This window comes from Pseudorca crassidens, chromosome 20, assembly GCF_039906515.1.
Source record: "Pseudorca crassidens isolate mPseCra1 chromosome 20, mPseCra1.hap1, whole genome shotgun sequence".
Classification (NCBI taxonomy): domain Eukaryota; kingdom Metazoa; phylum Chordata; class Mammalia; order Artiodactyla; family Delphinidae; genus Pseudorca; species Pseudorca crassidens.
In genome coordinates, this window is record NC_090315.1 from 11106045 (window position 1) to 11127817 (window position 21773).

General features: G+C 55.4%; 3 protein-coding genes and 1 long non-coding RNA gene across 12 annotated transcripts in view; 2 read left to right on the plus strand and 2 right to left on the minus strand.

Moving 5' to 3' along the window:
- The window catches only part of OPA3 (outer mitochondrial membrane lipid metabolism regulator OPA3), a 67202-nt gene extending 64906 nt beyond the window's left edge, over window positions 1-2296 (plus strand). Inside the window, exon 2 of the mRNA XM_067718704.1 lies at window positions 45-2296. Coding sequence (XP_067574805.1) covers window positions 45-445 — 401 coding nt within the window. The 3' untranslated portion in view covers window positions 446-2296. The remainder of the gene's footprint in view (window positions 1-44) is intronic.
- VASP (vasodilator stimulated phosphoprotein) lies at window positions 1874-14913 on the minus strand. Of its 7 annotated transcripts, XM_067718687.1 has the most exons (14): window positions 14572-14911; window positions 11102-11163; window positions 7617-7788; window positions 7378-7543; window positions 6263-6359; window positions 5717-5766; window positions 5356-5597; window positions 5109-5209; window positions 4532-4583; window positions 3946-3982; window positions 3683-3728; window positions 3439-3529; window positions 2846-2903; window positions 1874-2721 (listed from the first exon to the last, which is right to left on the minus strand). In XM_067718687.1, exons 3-14 carry the CDS (start codon window positions 7752-7754, stop codon window positions 2684-2686), a joined length of 1116 nt encoding a protein of 371 aa, XP_067574788.1. In that variant the 5' UTR covers window positions 7755-7788; window positions 11102-11163; window positions 14572-14911; the 3' UTR covers window positions 1874-2683. The 7 variants fall into 7 exon arrangements, 6 of the variants coding, with proteins under 6 accessions (XP_067574788.1, XP_067574787.1, XP_067574785.1 ...); XM_067718686.1 differs by lacking the exon at window positions 11102-11163 and having other exon boundaries at window positions 1874-2732; window positions 14572-14913; XM_067718684.1 differs by lacking the exon at window positions 11102-11163 and having other exon boundaries at window positions 5109-5206.
- On the plus strand, window positions 13247-18563 carry LOC137214644 (uncharacterized). Its single transcript, XR_010938970.1, has 2 exons — window positions 13247-13774; window positions 18197-18563. It is a non-coding gene; the product is annotated as an uncharacterized lncRNA (long non-coding RNA).
- On the minus strand, window positions 17474-21448 carry PPM1N (protein phosphatase, Mg2+/Mn2+ dependent 1N (putative)). Of its 3 annotated transcripts, XM_067718677.1 has the most exons (5): window positions 20288-21448; window positions 19568-19685; window positions 19386-19491; window positions 19241-19301; window positions 17755-18062 (listed from the first exon to the last, which is right to left on the minus strand). In XM_067718677.1, exons 1-5 carry the CDS (start codon window positions 21200-21202, stop codon window positions 17994-17996), a joined length of 1269 nt encoding a protein of 422 aa, XP_067574778.1. In that variant the 5' UTR covers window positions 21203-21448; the 3' UTR covers window positions 17755-17993. The 3 variants fall into 3 exon arrangements, with proteins under 3 accessions (XP_067574776.1, XP_067574777.1, XP_067574778.1); XM_067718675.1 differs by lacking the exon at window positions 19241-19301 and having other exon boundaries at window positions 17474-18062; XM_067718676.1 differs by lacking the exon at window positions 19241-19301 and having other exon boundaries at window positions 17610-17976.
- Between the last annotated feature and the right edge of the window lie 325 nt (window positions 21449-21773).

Sequence of the window (21773 nt, forward strand, 5' to 3'; positions counted from 1 at the left end):
TTGCATTCCCAGCAAAGATCCCTGACCCCTGTCTTCCCCCGCAGTGTACCACTGGGCCGAGATGCGAGCCAAGATGCGCCTCATGGGCTTCAATGCTGAAGCCGTCAAGCCGCTGAACGAGGCGGCGGCCGCCGAGCTGGGCGCCGAGCTGCTGGGCGAGGCCACCATCTTCATCGTGGGCGGCGGCTGCCTGGTGCTGGAGTACTGGCGCCACCAGGCGTATCAGCGTCGCAAGGAGGGGGAGCAGCGCGCCGCCTGGGACGCGATGCGGGACGAGGGGGGCCGCCTGGCGCTGGCGCTGGAGGCCCTGCAGGCGCAGGTACAGGCGGCGCCGCCGCGGGGCGCCCTGGAGGAGCTGCAGGCACAGATGCAAGAGATGCGCGCCCAGCTCTGCGCCCTGGACCCGCCGCCCGCGCCCCAGGCAAAGCCCACGCCCGAGGAGTAGGGGGCCGCAGGGCCCTGGTCTCAGACGTGACTGATGCCTGGGCTGCCATGTCTGTCCCCACTGTCCCTTCCTGAACCGGCCCAGCTAATACCACCAGGTCCCTTTAGAGTCAGAAGGGATCTTGGACTGGGGCTGATCCAACCAGGCTTCTGGTCACCTCCCTACTAACCTGCCCAGTGAGGGGTACCTTCCACTGGGACACCCCCATCCACCGGTGGAACGTTCCAGCCCGACCCCCATCGCCCCACCGCATCCACTGGTTTAGCACTTTGGAATGGAAAAGCAGTGTCTTCCACTGGACCCCACCCACGCACCAACAGGAGGGCCAGCAGGGCACATGGACCATTTAATTTTGTCACTCATACCTCCAACTTACCTGAGGAGTGGTCCTTTTCCTGGGACCCTCATCCATTACACCAGGACACCTCATCCCACTTCTTCACTGGTACCGACCATTGTAGTGAAAATATAGAAACCTCTGATGGACTTCCCTACCCCTTGACCTTCCATCTACCTCACTCTTCTGGGGGGGCAGGGAATAGGATGGATCTTGGTGGGCATTAGCTCCAGTGGGTCTCCCTGTGGCTTCTCTAGTCCACCACTGGTGCCTTGACTGGGGTCCTCCCCTCTTTAAGTGGATCATTCCAACAGATCCCTCCACCCTTTCCTCCATCCAAATCTCCTCTTCAGAGTACTCAGGGATTCCCCCTTACTTCTTGCCTTTGAACTGGACACCCAGTGTCCACCCCCGTCCTTCATGCAAAGGCTTCCTCCACCTGCCCCCTCAGCCCTGAAGTTCATCACCTCCAACCAAATGGAATAATTCCACCAGGTAGTGTTAAGTGTTACCTACCTCACCTATCCCCTGCCAACCCATTGAACCATTAAAGGGGATGTGTTATGAGCTCTGTTATTTCTGAATTCTATTTTTTTTTTAGACTGTAAATGTTGTATAATTTAAGGAGCTCTGGGGGAAAGTCATCTTGAGAATGTGTCTGAGAACCACGATGTACGTCTGCAAAATGGGTGGCAGGCTCACTAAAATTAGAGGCTGGGAGGGATCTGGTGGGAAGGGGTCAGTGTCATCCTTTGAGCCCTTTCCCAGATGGGGAAACTGAGGCCCAGGGGAAGCAAAGGGTCTTGTCCAAGGGCACGCGGTCAATGAGGGACTGCCCCTGGCTTTCTCTAGGGTGGTGAAGTGGTTGGGGCAGGGTGGGAAGGAGTGAGGAAGCTGCCTAGTGAGGGGCACAGAGAGGAAGGGAGGCAGGAAGGCCGAGAGGGGCCAGAGGCCACCCTAGCTGCAGGAGTCTGAGGGCAGGTTCGGGTGGGAAAAAGGAAGGTGAGGGGAAGGCAGATTACTGGGGGAGGAAGGGACACGCCCCCATCCTCATGAGAGCAGCCCTTCAAATCACTCCAGAAATCTTAGCATTTATAAAAACTGGCAGATTTATTCCACAGGGGCCCATTTTCAAGAAGCTAAAGGTGAAGGTGGGAGAGGGGAGGTTTCCTCCCCTTTTCCTTTCCCCCTCATCTTTTTTTCCCCAGGGGGTAAAAATGGCCTGGACCCCAAAACCTACCGAAATAAAAAACCAAAAAATTGAGGTTCTAAAAAGTTACAGCATCTTAATTCCTCATAGAAAAGGGGAAGGAGCCAGAGGGAAGGGAGGTCCCTGGGGTGGGGGGAGCTGCCCCCAGCCTGATGGGACAACCCCCCTTAAATAGCTGTCCCAAGTGGGACAAGCCAGGGGCACAGCATTTAAAAACTCCCCACATCCCATTTTATCAAAACCAAAGAGAAAAAACATTTCCTCCCCCCCAAACCTAAATATATATATATATATACTTTTTTTTCTTAAAAAACAAAACTTCAAAGGCATTAAGCGTTAAAGTGAATCTAGAACAAGGGAATGTGAAATTCCCTCCTTCCTTCCCCCTTACTGTGGGGTTAATTGGTACATCCCCAGCAGAGGAACCAGCCCCAAGAGGATGGCAGAGGGGAAGGACCAAAGGGAGCAAAGGGTGGGGGCCTCCCCAGCCAATCAGCAGCCAGTATGGGTGTGGGCATGGTGCCAGGGAAGCCACACCCCCTTGGAATTTTCCAAGTGAGATAGGGAGTGGGGAAGACGCATTCCTGTGTAGTCTTCAGCCAATTCCAAGTCAAGTTGAGGCAGGGAAAGCAGGGTGACAGGCGGAGGGCGTGTGCGGAAAGGAGAAACTGGATCTTCTGGGGCCCTGTGGTCAGGGGGAGCCCCGCTTCCTCAGCTCCTGGACAAAGGCTGGAAGGAAACTGGGCAGAGGTCAGGGGCACAGCTTCTTCCCCCTTCCCTTCCAAAACAGGGCTTTCCAAGGGACATGATGCCTCCAAAATAAATAAATGTTTAAAATAAAAAACCACCTCACCTTCAATTATTTCCTCTTTCATTTTCTGCAGTTCCTTCCTCACCTCTTCCAGAAGCTCCTGAAAATGATGGGGTACCAATCAGGAAGGGTACTTGGACTTGCAAAAGTGAATCCCCCCTTTCTTAATGACTGAGGGGCCAGAAGAAGGAGGTTCAAGACCCCTATTACACACACACCATGACATCACTGGCAAGGCCACAAAGTGAGAATTCTAGGGGAGAATTCTGGATCCTTGGAGCCAGAAGGAAAGTACTGGAGAACATCCAGTACCAAGGCTGGCAAATACATTGCAGTCTCCTGCCACCTCCAATTGGTGATAAATGTCTGGGTCCAGTGTACTGAAAAGGATTCTGGGTACTCAACAGAAGTGAGTCCAGTGATAAGATTAGTAAGGTCTGTCATGGGCACTGGGTAAGGTGGTTATGGTGTCTGTGTCATCCCTGACATGATCCAATCTCTCTCCATTTCTCAGACTGGAAAACTGAGGTTCCCAAGGCCTTTTCTAGAATCACATGGCAGGTCAGTGGCAGAGTCTGGACCCAGATCTCCTTTCTATCCCCCGGACCTCACTCCCAGTCCTTTCCCCAAGCTACCTGTTTCACCCTCTCCAGGTCTGACTCATCACTGGAGCTGGGCGTAGAGGGTTGGGCCTCGGAAGTGGTCACTGAAGAAGATGACTTCATCCTGGGAGAGTTGGTGTGGTTTGGGGCGGAAATGAGGTTAGAGAGAGGGTCTGCCTCCCCTGCCTCCCATTCCAGGGGTCACACAGTGTTCCTCCCTACAAATTCGGCAAATTCAACTATTTTGGGGGGTGGGGCCCCAGTATTGATGGCCCACCTTGGCAAGGTTGTGCTGTTCTTCTCCCAGGGTCTCCGCACAGATTCTAGGGGACAGGCAATAAATCAAAAAGATCAGGGACAAGGAATGCCCTGCCTCAATCTTTCTCCCCGAGCCTCATCAGCCCCTGTTCAAAGAACCATCTCAGGAGACTACAATCCCCAGCACTGTTTGTACAGATTCTCCCATCGAGGTGTGTTATATGTGAGAAGCGGGCATCCTGGGACTTGTAGTTCCTGTGACTAGACTGGGCTCTCACTCACCACTGTGGGCTGGGACTCTGGCCTCTGGCTCCTCCTGCTGGTGGGAAATAAAACTGTCATGAGCCAAGGGCTTCCCTGGTGGCGCAGTGGTTAAGAATCCACCTGCCAATGCAGGGGACACGGGTTTGAGCCCTGGTCCGGGAAGATCCCACGTGCCACGGAGCAACTAGGCCAGTGTGCACCAACTACTGAGCCTGCACTCTAGAGCCCGCGAGCCACAGCTACTGAGCCCATGACCCACAACTACTGAAGCCCGCGCGCCTAGAGCCCGTGCTCCACAACAAGAGAAGCCACGGCAATGAGAAGCCTGCACACCGCAACCAAGAGTAGCCCCCGCTCGCAGCAACTAGAGAAAGCCCGCGCGCAGCAACGAAGACCCAATGCAGCCAAACATAAATAAATTTAATAAATTAAAAAAAAAAAAGAAACTGACATGAGCCAGCCCCCCACCCCCGACACCGCACCTCTGCTCATTTTCCTCCTCCACCTTCAAACCTAGCCCATCCCTGTCACAGCCCCCTCCCCGATATTCCTACACAAACGGTACATCCTAAGGGGTATATGGCAGGAAGAGCCCCTGACCCACATTGGCAGATTCATCCTTGGCGGTTTTCTCCCCAACTTGTGTGGCTTTCCTTCTGTAAGAGAGAAAGGCAAAAACAGATGGCTTCAGCCCTCCCTCAGCCACTCAACAATTCCCTTCCTCGGAGCTCTAGAAAGGTGGATTCTAGCGTGCAGACTTCTGGAATTTGTCAGGGCTAAGAAAATTTTAGTTTTAGAAGTTAAAGAGAGTACTGCTCTCGAACTGGGGTGGGGCTCTCCGATTCCCACGTTTGGGAGTAACACAATTCTAAGGGCGGAGTTCCCAGGTTCTGAGGCAGGATCTCCTAAGGTCCTGGAATTCTGGGGTTTAGAACATTCCAGAGGCTACCTGGGTGGTTGCAAACCTCAGCCATCTCAGGAGAATGCAATCCCCATCATTATATCCCAAACCTGGCTATCAAAGGGCGAACTTTCACCCAAAGAAACCAACTAACTGGGAATCTGAGCCCTCCCCCCAACCCGGCCCTACTGAACAGGAATCTCCAGGTGGTAACTGCTGGTCTGAGGGGTGTGTTCCAAGGGCTTTCTGCGGCTCTTGAGGGCTCCAGGCTCAGGCTCACCTCCGGGCCAGCATGGCATTCATCTCTTCCATGAGCCCCCCGCCCGTGCTTCGACTGCTCTCAACTTTGGGGGCCAAGGGCCCCCCTGAGGCCTCCTCCTGCTGGAGAAATTACAAAGAGGTGGGGGCTTTACAGGCGGGCCTCCTGGCCTTCCAGCCCTCCTGTGAGGCTCCGAGGAAACTCTGGCCTCATCCCATTATAATACCAGGCCCCGTCAACCCACACCCGCCTTGCCTGCCCCCCTCACCTTGCTGACTTTCCTGAGTTTGGCTCCGGCAATGGCTGCGGCCAGGCCGGGGGCCCCAGTCCCTCCACCACTGGGGCCTTGTGCTGTGGGGAGAGGGGGCGCAGGGGGTGGGCCTCCCCCTGCTCCATGCCCCCCAGCCGAGATCCCCGAGGAGGAGAGACCAGGGGGTGGGGGGGGACCCGGAGGAGGGGGAGGTCCTGGAGGCGGGGGTGGTCCCCCAGCTGTGGGAGCAGCTGGGCCTCCTGTAAGAAACACGAAAAAGGAGGGGTGCTGAGAGAGAAGCCTTATTCTCTGTTGTCCGGCTGGCGCACCCCCTCCTCTGGGGTGGTCACCCGAGCCCCGAGGCCATTCAAGCAATCACCTGCGTTGGAGACCCTGCGTTCCCGCTCCATGAGCTCCGACTGCTGCTGCCTGGGGAGGGAAGGCGAGCTGCCATCACTCAGAGCCCCAGGCTGGCCAGCAACTTCCCGGATCGCCCCTCAGAGGTCTCCAGCAAGGCTGGCTCCTAAGCCCCACTCATGTCCTCCATTCCCCAGGGGCCAGGAAAGGGTTGCAAGGGGAGGACAGGGACAGAGCGAGAGCAAGAGGCGAGCAATCTAGTCATCAGACTGTCAAGAACACCAGAATACAGAACACCCAGGATCCTCTAGACAACCAAATTCTGGACTCTGGGAATCTGGGGGACCAGGATTTGAAGGGTCAGAAGGTTCTGCAACTCTGGTTGTCAGGAGTTTTTCAAACTCCAGGAGGTGGGGGGTTTCTGAAAGAGGTCCGTTTCTAGTCCCCTGGGAGTTGGAACATTCTGAAAACTGCAAGTTGGAGAGGTCTGAACTCTAGGAGTCAGGGGTTCTGGAACAATCTACAACTCGGGCAGCAGTAAGGTTCCCCACCCAGGGACTGGCCCCACCTTTTCTGTTGCTCCATCTCCTCTGGGGAGGGGCCATTCTGGACAGACCAAGTGGGCGGTGCCGTAGGCAGTGTCGGTGGGGGCGGAGGCCCACCTCCTGGAAGGTGAGAGTAAAGGCTGCTGAGTCACCCAGGAAGCGGGCGCCACCCCTCAGCACGTTCCCTCGGCTCTCCCGGGCCTCCCAGGGACTCTGCGATGAGGGGTCGGCACGAGCTTCCCCTGACTGAGCTGATGTAAGGTGGGTGCTGGGAGGATGCCCAGGTCACAGGCAGAACAGCAAAGGCCCAGAGAGGGGAGCCGCTTGCCCCAAGTCCTGCAGACCTGAATTTGCAGGAACAAGGCTTGAAATCAGGCCCACTCCGGCATCCAGGCTCTTAGGGCACCTGTCACAGCCGCTCAGACTGCCCCACCTGAAGACCCAGGAAAGGCTGAGAGCCTGGTCCTCCCCCCGCTTCAGGCCTCTGGCTCCCATGTATTTTTCTGTGCCTCGGACAAGCAGGCCCCTCCCCACTAGCCCTGAAGCCGCTCCAGGAAGCAAACACCTCCGCCATTTGGTGATTTGTGACCCCACATGCAGAGCCGTCACTTTGCTCCTCAAAGTGTACTGTTTATGGACCGGTAGCCTTGGCGTCACCAGGGAGCTTGTTAGAAGTACAGAGGCTCAGGCCCCGGCCAACCCAACTGAATCGGAATCTGCGTTTCTCCTAGATGATTCGTGGGCACATTCCAGTTTAAGAAATACCAACTGGAGGTTTTTTCTTAATACTGTTGCCTGAAAACTAACCGATGATGACATAAGTCAGTATAATGGTTACCTGGGGAAAGGGCACAAGGAACTTTCTGGAGGCTGGAAATATCTATATCTTGATCTGGGAGGTCACACAGGAGTGTGCATGTGTAAAAATTCCTGGAGCAAAATGTACTCTTAGGAACCATGCGTTTTATACGTGGGTGCACTCGGGGCACAAGGAACCCACAAAACCCTCATAATAATTCTCCACAGAAGTTGTCAATTGGCCTCATTTTCAGATGAGTAAACTGAGGCCAAGTGGTGAAGTGGCGGCCCCAGGCCACACGGCAGGGCTCAGTGGTCCCCTCTGCCCGCTCTCTCTAACCTTCCAATGCCTCTAGGGCGCTGGCCATGCCGGCGGCAAACTGTGTTGCATCCTCCTTGCTGCCGAAGTTGAGGCCCCAGACCTGGCGGGCGTCACGCCACTGGTGGAAGTTGGGGGTGGCCTGGTTATACTTGACACCCCGGACGATGGCGCAGTTGATGACCACCTGGCAGGGGGGGGAAAGTGGGTGAGGAGTGGTGGGGCGCAGCGGGTGGAGGGGGCGGGGAGGGAAGCCTCACCTGCTGGTCTGGCTGCATCTTCCGGCCGACCACCCGGAAGGAGTTGGCAGTGGGGTTATGATAGATCTGGACGCGGCTGAAGGCCTGGGGGCCCGTGCCAGCAGGCAGCCATCGCTTGTTGCTGTCATCATAGAGCATCACAGTGGCCCGGCTGGAGCAGACAACCGTCTCACTGCCCGGAGGGAGGAAAGGGGAGAGAGGCCAGTTAGCTGAGGGGAGCCTGGCACCCTCCCTCCAGGGGCCGGTCACCTTCTCCATCTGGGGCCCCCTGGGAGAGTAGGAGACACAAAGACAGTGTGAGAGGAAGAGGGACCCATGGAGAGGCAGAGGAAGACAGGCAGACGGGGAGAGAGGGCTGGGGACAGACCCTCGAAGAGACCCAGACAGGGAGACTGGGAGAGAAAAGACAGACGGGATAGAGAGACAGACAGACCGGGAGAGTCAGACAAAGAGACAAACAGGGGATGGGAGACAGACAAGGAAAGAGACAGACAGTCAGATGGGGGGAAAGAAGACAGGAAGAGGAAGAGTCAGACAGACTGGAAGAGACAAACATACAGACTGATGCAGAGAGACAGCTGAGAAAGGAATCAGACTGACGTAGCGGAGACAGACTGAAAGACAGACAGACAGAGGAGTAGTGGGGGAAAACAGATGGAAAGGCAGGGAGCAGAGAAAGATACAGAAATGGAGACACAGGGAGATGGAGAAAGACAGAGAGATGGACAGAGAGACTGAGGCAGTCTGAGAGATGCAGAGTGAGCTGGAGGACGGGGCCCGGGAGAAGCGGATGGAAGGGGCGGGGCAGGAGCTCTGGGCAGTGCTGGGAACCAGCCCCTGCCTGGTGCCCTTGGAGCCTCAGTTTCCCCATCTCTGCTGGGGTGCTCGGAGCCCCCCCTTCCCCCAACCACCTCTCCCCACTCAGGAGGAGGAAGTTGAGGCTTAGGAGGGGAAGGGTGAGGCTTGCAGCAAGTTGGGGACCAAGGCTAGATTCCTGCTGCCAACCCCGTCCCTCCGGCCCCCCTGGCGCCAACGGCCATCAGTGGACACTCACTGCTCCGTGTCAGGCAGGGACCCAGACAGCCCCGGCCCCACCCTCCAGGGCAGGAGAGCCTCACAGTGGTCTGTCCTGTCCGCAGATCCAAGACCAGGCCTGGGGTGCCCAGAAGGAGTGCCTGCCCCAGCCTGGGGATCAGAGGCTTCCTGGAGGAGGTGACATCTGACTTAGCCTTGTGGGGAGGGGGTCAGTAAACTGGTTCAGGGTTCAGGATCTGATATCCACAGATGTAGGTTCAAATCCCCGTTGGGCCACCTACTCCGTATGACTCAGGCAAGCAGCCTTCCCACATGAGAGAAGGCATCTTCCTTGCCTGCAGACTGGGGAAATGACAGACCCCACCTCCCCCAGGGCAGTGGGAGAAGTAGATGAGTCTGGACATGTAAAGTGCTTGGCACAGTGCCTGGCATGTACTGAGTGCTGAGTAACTGTCAGCATCCTTTCCACGGGCACCCTGAACAGGTACCCCTGGGTCCCTGGACAGCCACATCCCTCCCACCCCCTACCAGTCCTTCTGGGGAGGTTCAATGCCCTCCTCCCCCAGTGGGGAAACTCAGGCTCCCAGACAGGAAGTGACTTGCCCAAGGTCACACACAAACCAGGGGGAAGCAATGGTCCCCACCCCCACCGGACTTTTTCCTGAAAAGAAGAAGTTGGTGGTCAGAGGTTTCCGGGGAGAGAAATTATACCCCACAATGGCTCTGTCTCTACCAGGGCTGGGGGCTGGTGCATAACACTGACGCTGTAAAAGACAAGGCAGGGAAAGCCCCTCAGCAGACCCAGATCCGGGTTCCTAGGCCAGGAAGCTGAGGCCCCAGACCCTCCCCCCAGGTTTACATAATTGGGGCACCTCCCTCTTATCAGGCACTTCAGCTGCTCAGATGCCCTAAGCCCTTTCCTCAGAGTCTCTCATTTTACTCTCACTGCAGACCTTCTAGATGGGCTATTTCATCCTCATTCTGCAAGGACTACAAACAGAGGCCCAGAAAGGTTGCGTGACTCGCCTGTGGTCACACAGCTAGTAAGTAGCACAGCAAGGGTTTGAACCCAAGCCACCTGGCTCCCAAGTCCACAATCTTAACCACCGGGGACTGTGTGGGCCCTACCCAAACACCAGGTGCTGTTTCCAGACAAGTGCAGCCTCAGGGGCTCTTTCTGGCTTCCACTGCCCCTGGCAGGGCAGGGTTAAGGCCTCGCCCACACCTGCCACCCACACCCAGGGCAGACTCTGCCCAGGTGCCCGGGGCCTTCGTTGCTACCCAACCCTGGCTGCACTTTGCTCTCCCAAGCGACCCTGCCCTGCTGAGTCTCTGGACTGGCCAGAGAGCTGGATGTCTGCAGAATGACCCCAGACTGGTCTTGTCCCTCTCCAGGCTGTGGTGTCCCCATTACAGCAAAAGGATCCTGTTAAAACACAAGTCAGATCGTGCCCCTCCTCTTCTTGGAAGCTCCCGTGGCAGCTCCCACAGAACTTTTATTCTGGCCAAGTTCTCTCCAGGGCCTTCGTGATCTGTGTGATCTCTGATCTCATCCCTTCTTTCCCCCCAGCTTGCTGTTCCAGCCCCACTGGCCTCCGCGCTGCTCCTTCAACGTGCCAGACACATTCCTACCGCAGGCTGGTGCTCTTGTTCTCCCTCATCCTGGATTTTCACCTCCTTCAGGTCGCCACTTAGCCGACACCTCTTCCAGGAAGCCCTCCCTGACTACACTATCTGGAAAAGCTCCTCTCCCTCTCACTGCACGTCCCACGTTTCATAGCACCTGATCCCTGCCTGACAGATCCCTGTCTCCCCTACCAAAAGGTCAGGACCATGAGGGCTGGGATTTTTGTCCTTTCTGCTGTGTCCTCGGAACCTAGAATCATGCCTAGGACATAGTAGGTATCCAAGAGTTGTTAAATTAGCCATCTATAAAAAAGGAAAAGCTTTTAACAATGGCAGCTGGTATTTATTGGTTAGCCTGTGTACCAGACATTGTTCTAGGTACTGAGCTGCAAGTTCCACAGTGAACCTTGCAATGACCTCATGAGATGGACTCTGGTGCTCACCCTTTTTACAGATGAGGAACTGTGGCCACAGAGAGGTGAAGACAGTTATCCCAGGTCGCGCAGCAAACAAGCAGAGGGGCTCATATCTGAACCAAGTTCCCCACCACCACCACCACCCCCCCCGGCAATGTTCTTAACCTTATTTAAAGATGAGAAAACAGCTAAGCTGATTTTTTTTTTTTAAGGCAAGGTATAAAGTGGTGTGTATCAGAAGTATTTTTTTTTAAAGAAAGAAAAGGTGGGGAGGATATAAATACCTCTGCACACAGAGTGGTGATATAAGCAGAAGCTGCTTCTCAGGTGACTAACCGTGGCTGCCTCTGAGGCACTGGGGACCTGGGGGCCTGAGGAGGCAGGAAGTGGACATTTTGTACAGTTTACCTTCTTGAATTGCTTGGTTATGACTTTTCTTTTCATTTTGTTTTAACATGGGCTGGTATTACCTATAAAAAACGAATTCATTACTTAAGTTCAAAAAATAAAACTATAAACTAGGCAAAAAGCTAGAATGGAAAAATCCCACAGCCAGGAAGCAGGGAGTGAGATGGAAATGGGGTCTGCCTAATTCCAGTGGTCTCTGGGGTCTCATACCCTCAACTGGACATGAGAGCCTTAATCCCCAACCAGCCCAGAACTCTCCCACAAGTCCTCCCATTCTGGTAAACTCTAGCATGTGGTAGATAAAAGAAGGTTCAAGTCACCCCCTCGCTGTGTGGCTTCCCGTCTCTGAACCTCAGTTTCCAGCCCTGGAAGCCATAACTCACTGGGGTTTGGTAAGGATTGAAAGAGATTAAAAAAAGCCCTAAGCACAGGACTTGGAATTTGGCAAGGATTCATGAGGGAGCTGAGAGGCAATATAGGAGGGAGAGAGCTTCTCATCACGGGAGGCAATCAAACATAGTCACTCTAGTTTACTCAAACCTTCCATATTAGAGGCTTGCCCTTCCTTTCACCCCTTCATCCTATAGCCCCTTAAACCGCAAAACTTGTGATCTACCCCCCAAAGCCCCAGGCACACACAACCTTTCCAAACTACAAATCTTTGAAGAAACCCTGGATAGAAACTCAGATGTAGGGTCTGCAGGGCTTGTATGGGTTCACTCTAGTCCTTCCTCCCTGACAGGCCTCAGTTCCCCATAAGTGATTAGGAAGGTAACTGGGTTCCTTTTTGTTTATCAGCATTATCTTAAGTGTTGGTACAGTGAAAGCACGTTACTTGTAGTATTATTATTTTTTTAAAGGCCACTAAAGGTTTGATTTTCCTTTTTCTCTAATAGTATAATACTCTGGAAAGAGGCCTGGGTTCAAATTCAGGCTTGCCCACTTCCAATCTGACTTTAATAGGCAATTTGCTTAATTTCTCTGTGCCTCAGTTTTCCCATCTGGGGAAGGGGGACGGTTCTAATAGTATCAATCTCTTAGAATTGTTGTGAGGATTAAATTGAATCAGGCACCTAGTACAGTGCCTGGCACAAAGTAGATGCTTGATCAGATGGTCTCTCATTATTTAAAAAAAAACAACAACAATAATAATTACTATTATTGGAAGAGGAAAGAAATGAACCAAACACTTCTTGAGTCCCTTCTGCCCTGAGATTCTCAGACCTCTGCCCCACTTCCCAGAATTCCAGCTCAGAGTCCCGGACACAGCAGACACTCAACAAATATTTGTCAAACTGGGAGAAAAGGAACTGTATCTTGTAATTTTCCATCTTAACATCCTCTCTTCCAACTGCCCCCAAGACTGTCCCCAGCCAAATCAGCCAGAAATCTGAGGATCCCAGCCCCCTCCCCTCCCTCAATACTGCTTAGGAATTTCTGAGGGATCTTGGGCCAGGCCTTTCTCTCTTTGAGCCTCAGTTTCCCCAGCTGCCCCCAGACAAGGCCATGGGGCTTTCTGAATCCTTCCTAGCTGTCCTGGGAGAAGGGGCACAGCCCAGTAAGTCGGGTGTGGCCATCAGAAGGGAAGACCCCTCAGGAGGTGGGAGTAACTCTCTGGTGAGACAGGCATCAGCTCGACTTCTGCCCACCTCCCAGGAGGTGGGAGGTTTGGTCGTGGCCAGCAGTAGGGGGGCCTTGTGGGAGGGCCAGGGCCTCGGGGACTGGGGGCGGGGAGGCTGGCCCAGACATTGCTCCTGCCCTTTTACGGTCTCAGTGAGTGAGGCAGCACTAACTCGGACATCCGCCATCCGCCTTCCACCGTGCCTGGGACCGGAAACGCGGCGGGGTGGGGGGGTGGGGGGGAGGCAAGGGGCGGGGCTGGGGGGCAGTGGGAGAGGAGAGACCCCCAGGAAGAAGGTGAAGGAAGAGAGCCTGACTCCCGAAAACCGCCCCCTCTCCCGGGCCAGACCTTGAAGGGATGTTGCTATAATGGGGGAAAGGGTAGGCAGGAAGTCTTGTGGGTGTCTGTGGGTGCCCCCTTGCTCCAAATTTTCCAGCAATCCCTTTACAGCAGAAGGAACAAATGTACGAGGGGGATTCTCTACTGACCGTAAAAACGAATGCCACCCTATGTCAGACGGCAGGGGTATGGGGAATGTGGGAGGATGTGGGCGCCAGGGGGTTAATCCCCAGCCGCCCCCAGGGGCCTCCCCCTCGAGCTGGGGGCTTTGGGGCAGGAAGTCCCTGACAGCGTAGAGGAAGGGAGATAGTATTGTCAGGCTCAGGCCTCAAGGGAGAGATTATGGGGGGCCAGGGGAAAGGGAGAATAAGGGGGGGCTAGTCGCGTCCCCCAGCCGCACGGGCCCCGCCCTCAGGTGAGCCCAGGAGTTTTGAGGGAGGCCCGGGAAAGACAAAATCCCTGGGTCCCTTCGGCCCCCAACCCCCAGGATTAAATTCCTGGGAAGATTGCTGGAACTCTCTGGGAAGCCTGGGTCCCTTGGGGAGAGGGCTATGACCTTGACGCTTTGCAACGCCCCCTCCTCCAACCGCACAACTCGGGACTGCTGGGGAAGGGGGGGCGGTGTTGAGAGAAGGGGGAGGCGCCGTGGTGGGGAAAGCAGCCGGCCCACGGCGCTCTTTGCCGGCCCCTCCCCACACCAGCTGTCTCGACAGGTGAGTCAGGAAGACAAAGGCCCCCCCTTCCCCCAGCTGCCGCGCCCCCTCCCTCCCCAGGGCCGTGCAGGTTGGGGAGAGGGGCCGCCCTTCTGGCCCGGGGCCGGGGAGCCGCCCTCGGCCCAGAGCGCTCGCTCGGTCCTAGGCACAGCCTGTTTTAAGCAAATTGTGGGTGGGGAGCGGCGGGGGAGGGGAGTCCCAGCCAGACTCTGGAGGCTGCGTCTGGGTCCGTGGATCCGTCCACACCAACCTCCTCCACAGGAGGATGAGCGCCCCAAATTTAGGGGGTTAAGTACCCCCGAAGTTAAGGAGCAAGGTCGCTCTTGAGAAGACTTTTTCCAGCGCCACGTAAAAGGGGACCCCCGAAAACCAAAGTCTACGTCTCAATCTCTCTTCCAGGTCCCAGGGACCCCCAAACCGGCCCCCCACAATCCCTCTAGGGGCCGGGTTGAGATCTGGGGGGAGTCTGAGCCCTGCCTAAATCCTAGCCTCCCTGCGGGGAGTATTTGCCAACTTCAAGGTCCTCTGAAAAAGTCTTTTAAAAATTCGGGAGTCCTTGGAGCGCCCCCAAATCTAAGGGCTCCCGGGAGAACCTCACCGGCACCACGCGGAGCCTTGAGAGTCAAGGGGAAGTGGTCAGTATTTGGAGCTCGTCAAAGGGGGCTCGGCCTCAAATCCGAGGTTCCCAGTGCCCGGTCCCCAAATACCAGCCCGGAGCAAGCTGGGGGGAGGGGGACAAAGGCGGGGCGGGAGCTCGCGCCGGGCGGGGAAGGGTCTGAAGGCAGTTCGAGGCTCACCTCATGGCTGCTCGGCGGGCGGGCGGAGCGCCCACGGGGTAGGTGCTCCCGGGGCGCCCCTGGCTTGAGGTTCAGGGGTTCAGGGCTGGCTCCAGGTTCTGCTCAGTCTCCCCCAGGGTCCCGCCCCATAGAGTCCGGCTTCCTGGGGGGAACGTGGACAGGGCCGGGGCGGGCCCTCGGGCGCTTCCTCTCTCGGGGGCTCTGATCGGGGGTCCCGGCAGCAGAAAGGGGGTGCGGCGTCCCCTCCCCGGCGCGCCCCCTCGGCCGGCGGCGGCTACAATGTTACTCTTACTACTGTACTTCTCTTCGCTACATTTCGTTCCAAAATTCCACTCCCCGCACCCATAATGCCCTGCGCCTTAAAGGGGCCGCGGACACCTCAAGGCGGTGAGGTTGAGGGGGGTGGAGGGCGCTTAAAAGGGCAACGCGGAACCTTAGACTTCCGCTATTTCCCTCTTCCCCAACGTTACTGCATAGCGATACACTCTGGGGGTCACCCCCCCAAATTAGAGGGGAAGTTTGATGGAGGGGAAGGGATCCTTCCTTGATCCTTCGTTCTCTCCCACGATGGAAATTCTTAGGGGAATATCAATGGGGGCACAATTTCTTCTCACCCTCCCCATCGACTTCTCCATTTCTTTACATTCTACTCAGTTTGGGGGGCGAAGAGGACCTTCTGGTCAAGCATAGATTCTCTCAAATTTTGTCCCTTAAATCCTGCCTTCGGAGCCCTCAACGGTCTCTCTCCACCAATTTATGAGGGATTACTAAGGGGCGAACCCCCTCCCCCGCCGAAGAGCGGAATGGGTGGGGAGGGGGCCCACCCCTCTCACTGCCCCCCCCGCTCCGCCCGCCCTGGGAAGGTGAGGAGGAAGTGGGCCGAGGGGGCGCGGCTGGCCGCTGACTCACAGCCGCAGGGTGTGTGTGGGGCGAGGCGGGGGTGGGGGTGGGGGTTATGGGGTGTGTGTGCGCGCGGCGCTGGACCTCGGTGGGAATGGGACTCCCAGTCCCTGTGTGAATAAGCCCCCTTGTCCCCTCTCCACGCACGCCCCGCCGTGACTCAGTTTCGTCCGCGGAGGATGGTGGGATCATTCAGCAATCCGAGGGAACGGAGGTGGGGGACCCTCCCTAAGCCGGCTCCCGGGAGCCCCCTCCCCCCACGCGCCAGATTCGGGCTGAGTCCCAACACCCTCCCAGGCTTCCGCCACTGGTCCTGCAGACTCCGCCTTACGTGACGTCACCAATATGTTCACGCCCCTCTCGTAGAGCGCCACCTGGCCTGGGTAAGGTGCCTTAGGCTGGGGCAGGAAACTGGGGAATCAGTTCGACATTTAGAAATGGATAAATTGAGGCCTGGAGGCAGGAAGTAAATCTGGGGTATAGCCCTCTTGCCTGAGCCACCAGGACTCCAGTGGTGCAAGGTATGAGTGTAAAACAACTCTTGGGGCCCAGCTGACTAGGTGAGGGAATCAAGATTCCCAGGCTTTTTTTTTCCAAGAGGAATCTGCTGCTGGGTGCCGTTCCTGATCTCCTTCACCTCATTCTTCTAGGCCATGCTCTGACATTAATTCTTCTCTAAAGAATGGAGTAATCCTCTCCCCTTATCCACCCCACTCTGGGAAACCTTGAACCCTGATCTATGGTAGGTTATAATTGTTTCTCTGTGTGTCTCCTCAGACTGAGTTCTTTGGGGACAGAGGTAGACTTAATCAATTTCTGAGCCTTACTAACCCAGCCAGGCCCAGAACAGCAGCTCAACACACATTTACATTTATCCAACTGCATGAAAACCCCAGTTCTGTGTGACCATGGGCAATTCCTTTCTCCTCTCTGGGTCTCAGCTTTCCCATCTGTGAAATGGGAGGGGTGGTGCTTCTGTGTGCCACCTACACTATAGTCAGCAGACTTTTTCTATAAATGTCCAAATAGTAAATACTTTAGGCATATTAAACATAGGGCCTCTTTTGCATATTTTTTTTACAGCCCTTTAAAAATGTAAAAACCATTCTTAGCTCAAGTGCTGTACAAAACAGGTAGCAAGACCCCTGCACTAGAGAAGCTCCTGCATATGTACACAGGAGCCTGATCAAGGATCTTTACGGCAGCAGTGACGTAAGGGCAAGAAATTGGAAACAACCTAAATACCCATCAAGAGGATGACGGGTGGTGAAACCATTGCACGTCTCTTGTCTGAAGTGCTGAGTAGCAGCTAAAAAGAGTGAGGTGTTTGAGTGGCATGAAAGAAGTTTCCAACACATTATTGAGTAAAAGGAAACAAATTGCCAAATGATACATAGGGTATGAAAAAAATCAAGGAGACACCTAAGGTACCATATACATGTGTGTACGTGCCCAATAAAAGGTCTTGAAAAATCCACTCCAAACTCACTGCAGGGGTTACCAGTAGGACACAGAATGGGATCGTGGAGAGTCTGATGGTCATAATCTCAAGCCTCATCTTGAAAATGCTGAGTTCAATCCTGCCTCTAGGCTTTCACACTGGCTGTTCCTTCTGCCCTGGGACACTCTTCCCTGGGGTTTTTGCATGGCTGGCGAGTTCTCTGTTAGGTTCCTGCTCAGTTGTCCCCTCCTCAGAGGTTTTCACTGACCCCCGTCTAAAGCAGCCATCTCCAGGTGGAAAATGGAGTGGCAGTGGGTGAGGGATGGAGAGAGACTTCATTGTATACCGTTTTGTGCCCTTTGAATTTCAAACCAAGTGAACTTACCACCCATTCAAAAAATAACAATGTAAAAAACCCAGCATAGCTCCCCTAAGACATTTTCTTATCACGTCCCCCAGTTTCATTTTCCTTGAGACACTTGTCAGTGTCTGAGATGACCTTATTTATGGGTTCCCTTGTTTGCTGTCCCTCCCCAACTCCACCCCGCACACTAGGTGGTTCCAGGGGCAGAAACCTCAGTGGGTCTGCCAGGTTGATGGCCTGAGCAGGGCCTTGCACATAGCAGATGCCCCATGCGTGTTTGCCAAATGACTGGGCAAATCGTGTGTGCGGGGTTTTTTCCACAAGAAAAATGTATTTTGAATTATGTAATTAAAATTTAATTGTAAAAACTTTCCCCTACCTCCCCTCCAAACAGATGAAAAATAGGAAGGGAAGAGAAGGTTATTGAACTGGGTGATTTTCAGGGTCCATTCAGCTCGAAATATTTCAAAGACATTTGGTTTGGGGGTTTTGAGGTTTGGGGTTTTTTTGGGTCTAGCTGGTGGGCGGAATTTCCCCTCTCTCATAAGACCTTCTGTCTTATGAGAGGGAAGTAGGAGAAAGGGAAATAAACATTCTGGGGTTCCTCCATTGGTTTCTCTTCCTTCCGCTAGTCTGCATAGCTGGGGAAGGGGAGTTTTCTTCCTTAATTCCATTGAGGCCCCAGCTGGGCAGAGGGTCCCTAAAGGATGACAGCTGTCAGGCCTCCAAGTCCAAGGCAGAGCTTGAATGGGTGCCAGTGGTCTTCTCAGCCCCATTCTGCCCCATCTGTAACACAAAATGTGGAAGATGGTGAATAGGAACCCCTTCTTGCCCCTCAGCATTTACTCCCCTGTATTCTGGAAGCACCATTCCTATTTTTCCTCTGAGGAATCAGCATTCCCTATCTCTCATTTCCTCAGTTTTGGGTGGAGTGGACCCCAAGGCCAAGCGCTAGAGGATGGGCCTGTGACCCCAGCCCGGCCAATCAGAGACACAGAGACTGGTCAGGCACATGACCCAGTGTGGCCAATGAGAACCAGCCCTGGAAGCACGGCTGCAACTACTGGGAAACTGGCATGCTCTCCCCACTGGGGATGTTAGTTTTCTGGGATAGAGCAGCAACTCTCTGCTACCTCATGTGGAGACGCTGCCTGGGAATGAAGCCAACTCAGAGAAAGGAAAACTAAGACAGTTCCTGATGACATCATCTGACAACCGGATGCAGTCATGCCTTAAGTCCCTATACTCTTCAATTACATGGCCCAGTAAACTCCCTGGTTTGTCTTCCCAGGTTGAATGGCGTTTCTGTCACTCACAACTCAAAAGAATCCTGACAAAGACCTCCTTTCTGCTGCTGAGAAACCATCGCCAACCACCCCCACCCCCACCCCCACTCCGATTGGTAATAACCCAACTCCCTTCTCTGCCCTGCAAAGGCCTTCTGGTTTCCTCCCTCACATTTCCTCCCAGTCCCCCACCCCATACCTTAGTTTATGTGGCTCCACTCACCACCTCCTTGGACATCTGTAAATAGGCTATCTGGGCCTAATTCACAACCTCTCTCCTCTAAGACCTGGGCCACCCGCAGAGATGTCCTGGTGGTCTCTGCAGTGCAGTTAGCCCTTGGTATCGGTCATCAACATCCCTTGAGTTTTTCTGCCTTATTTCTGGATGGAAGGGGTGGTGCTTGGGATGGTGGGGCTTCACAAAGCAATGTTGGGGGCACATTTCTTGGAGGAGAAGCACAATCCCTTCTCCTCTGCTTCTGCATCACCACCGCCCGCTCCCCCCGCCGCACCAACCATCATGCCTAGCACAGGACCAGGTGTGAGAATTTATTACTATATCAGGTAAATTCCTGTCCCCTCTGGCCTCAATTTCCCCATCACTTAAAGAGGTGGCATGGGGGGGGGCGCTGAATTACATGCTTCTAAGAGAAACATTCAAGAACACAGGGTCCTTACCACCCAGCGCTCTCCTGAGGCCTGGCAGAACTGAGAGTAAGCGTCAGCGATGACTGTGGCCCTGGAGAGCAAAGGAAGTCCCTCAGGAGGGGACCCTCCTCCTACCACCCATCCTCCCATTCCACCCCACCCCACCCCAACTCACTTGCAGTGGAGCCCTCCCCCAGGAGGTAAATCCGGGATGTCCTCAGAGGCCAAAGTCCTGAAAACTGTGTTCAAGCTGGGGGGCTCCTGGCCAAAGGCACACAGCTCTGAAAAGGAGGCAAGGATTGTGAGTTACCCTGCTTGCTGACCACCCCTTCCGCCGGGCTCCTGGCACCTGCTCACCTGCAACCCTGCGTCCCAGCGCTGCGTCCAGCACTAGCTCCTTCCTGATGGCCTCCTCACAAGGCCTGGGGGCCCCCGGGAAGCAGACCAGGATGCAGGTCATGTTGTCCAGGCTTCCCTGGAGAAGGCAGAGAAAAGAGAGCCTGGTGGAACACGGTTGAATGCCCAGCACAGGGCTCCATGCCCTAGGAAACAGAGTTTCCCAACACTCCCCTTGCTCTAGTGCCCCCTTCCCAATCTGGTTATGCCCATAACTCTAAAGTCCCACCCTTCTGTCAGTCTAAACCAGGCCTCTCACAAGGACCAATTCCTTAGACCACGCCCTCTCACTGTCCTAGCACCACCCTATTAAACAGAGCCACTTCCCTTTTCCAAAGCTCCTCCCACTCTGCTGTTGAGCTGTTCTTCCTTCTGCCACTAGTCACACCTCAGGACCCATCTTTAGGTCTAAGGGCTGTCCCATTCCAAAAGACCACGCCCTTTCTCGTAAATCCCTCCCACTTATCTATCGAGAACTACAACTTTTCCGTCTTGTCTCAAGGCTTCCCTCAGTCTCCGCTCCCTGCACATTTTGGCCCTGCCCCGTTCCAGCAGGCCCCGTCCCCTATTTGGAGTCCCACCTCTCCTTTTCTAGTTTTACTCTCGCCTCTGCATCAAAGCTCCTCCCCACTAAATCCCTTAGGTTCGTCCCTCTAAGATCGCAAGCCCCGCCCCCAGGACCTTGCAAAGACACGTGTCCAACAGCTGCGCGCAGAGAAGCTGTGGGGCCAAGCCCAAGCAGAGGCGAGACGCCACCAGTCCCGCCAGGGCAGAGCCAGACATGGCGTCCCACACACCATCAGAGGCCAGGAGCATGAATTCGTCCTCTGCTCGGCGTGCCAGGGCGGTCACTTCAGGCTCCGCGGAAACGAGCTGCAGTTCAGGGGGCCTTCCCGGAGCCTCTTTGTAGGCAAAGTCTCCCAGTGCTCGGGACACTGCCAGAGAGCCCTCGAGGCGCCGGCGGCTGATGGTGCCGCCCGCGTCATGGATGCGCTCGCGTTCCCGGGGATGGAGGGGCCGATGGTCTTCGGTGATGAAGGCCACGGCGCCGGCGCGACTCAGCACCGCGCGGGAGTCACCGCAGTGCGCCAGGTACAGAAAGTGCGGGGAAACCAGCAACGCCAAGGCGGTGGAGCCTCCCGGCTCGCCGCGGGGCCAGAGCGCGCGCAGGCGTGCGTCTGCGCTCAGAAAGGCGCGGCGCAGTGCTTCGCACACGCCCTCGGGCTCGCCGGGCGCTGGGCCCAGCGCCTCGAGCACGTAGCCCGGCAGGTGGCGCGCACCGAAGAGGGCGGCTCTCGTCCCACCGTGGCCGTCGAGGATCGCGAAGAAAGCCCAGCCCGGGCCCAGCCCGGGTAGCTCAAGCCAAGCGCAGTGCGCGTCCTCCATGTGTGCGCGCCACCCTTGCACTGCGCTCGCCCCGAAGCTCAAGCCCCAAGACGCCGCCGCACCCCCGTGCGGCCGCTGGGCGCATCGCGGCGCGTCCAGGAGGGACTGAGGCCCGTCGGGAGAGCTGCGCCTCTCCTCTGCCTCCTCCACCCTCTCTTGCTTGCGAGCTGGCCAGAGGAGACGTTCCAGCAGGCGGGCAAGGGCCGCCATCCTTCAGCCTGGGGATCAGGAAAGCTCCACCCTCTGCACCTGCTAACAGCCCCGCAACCCCGCAACCCCGCCCCCGTCACCTCCACTAATCCTCTGCACTGTGAAATTTTAAACCACCTAAATCTCCTTCCTATGCCCTTGACTTGCACTCAAGTCGAATCACTAGAAGGGATTGAACTCTTCGTTCTCCTCTCTTCCGCACTTTCAAAGTGAGGATTGGGGTTTGGGTCAGGGAAAAAAGATAATAGTACCAAACTAGCATTTACCATGAGCTACACACTGTTATACATCATCATCTCCAATTTACCGAAGAGGAAACTGAGTCACAGAAGTAAACAGTGTTACAAGGAAACAATCTCTAGAATCCGTTTTCTCAACACAACACTCGGCTTCGGCTGCCCAGCCCGACTCTGTTCAATCTCTGCCCACATCAGTGGTCCCATCCGGGTTCCAAAAGCTTTACATGCTTAATTTTGTTATTTCGACCCCTCCCCTCTCCTCGCCTCACTCCAGGTTCAGCTCACCTTCTGGGCAGCACCACCACCCTTGATTGTTCTGCCCTATTCCCTCT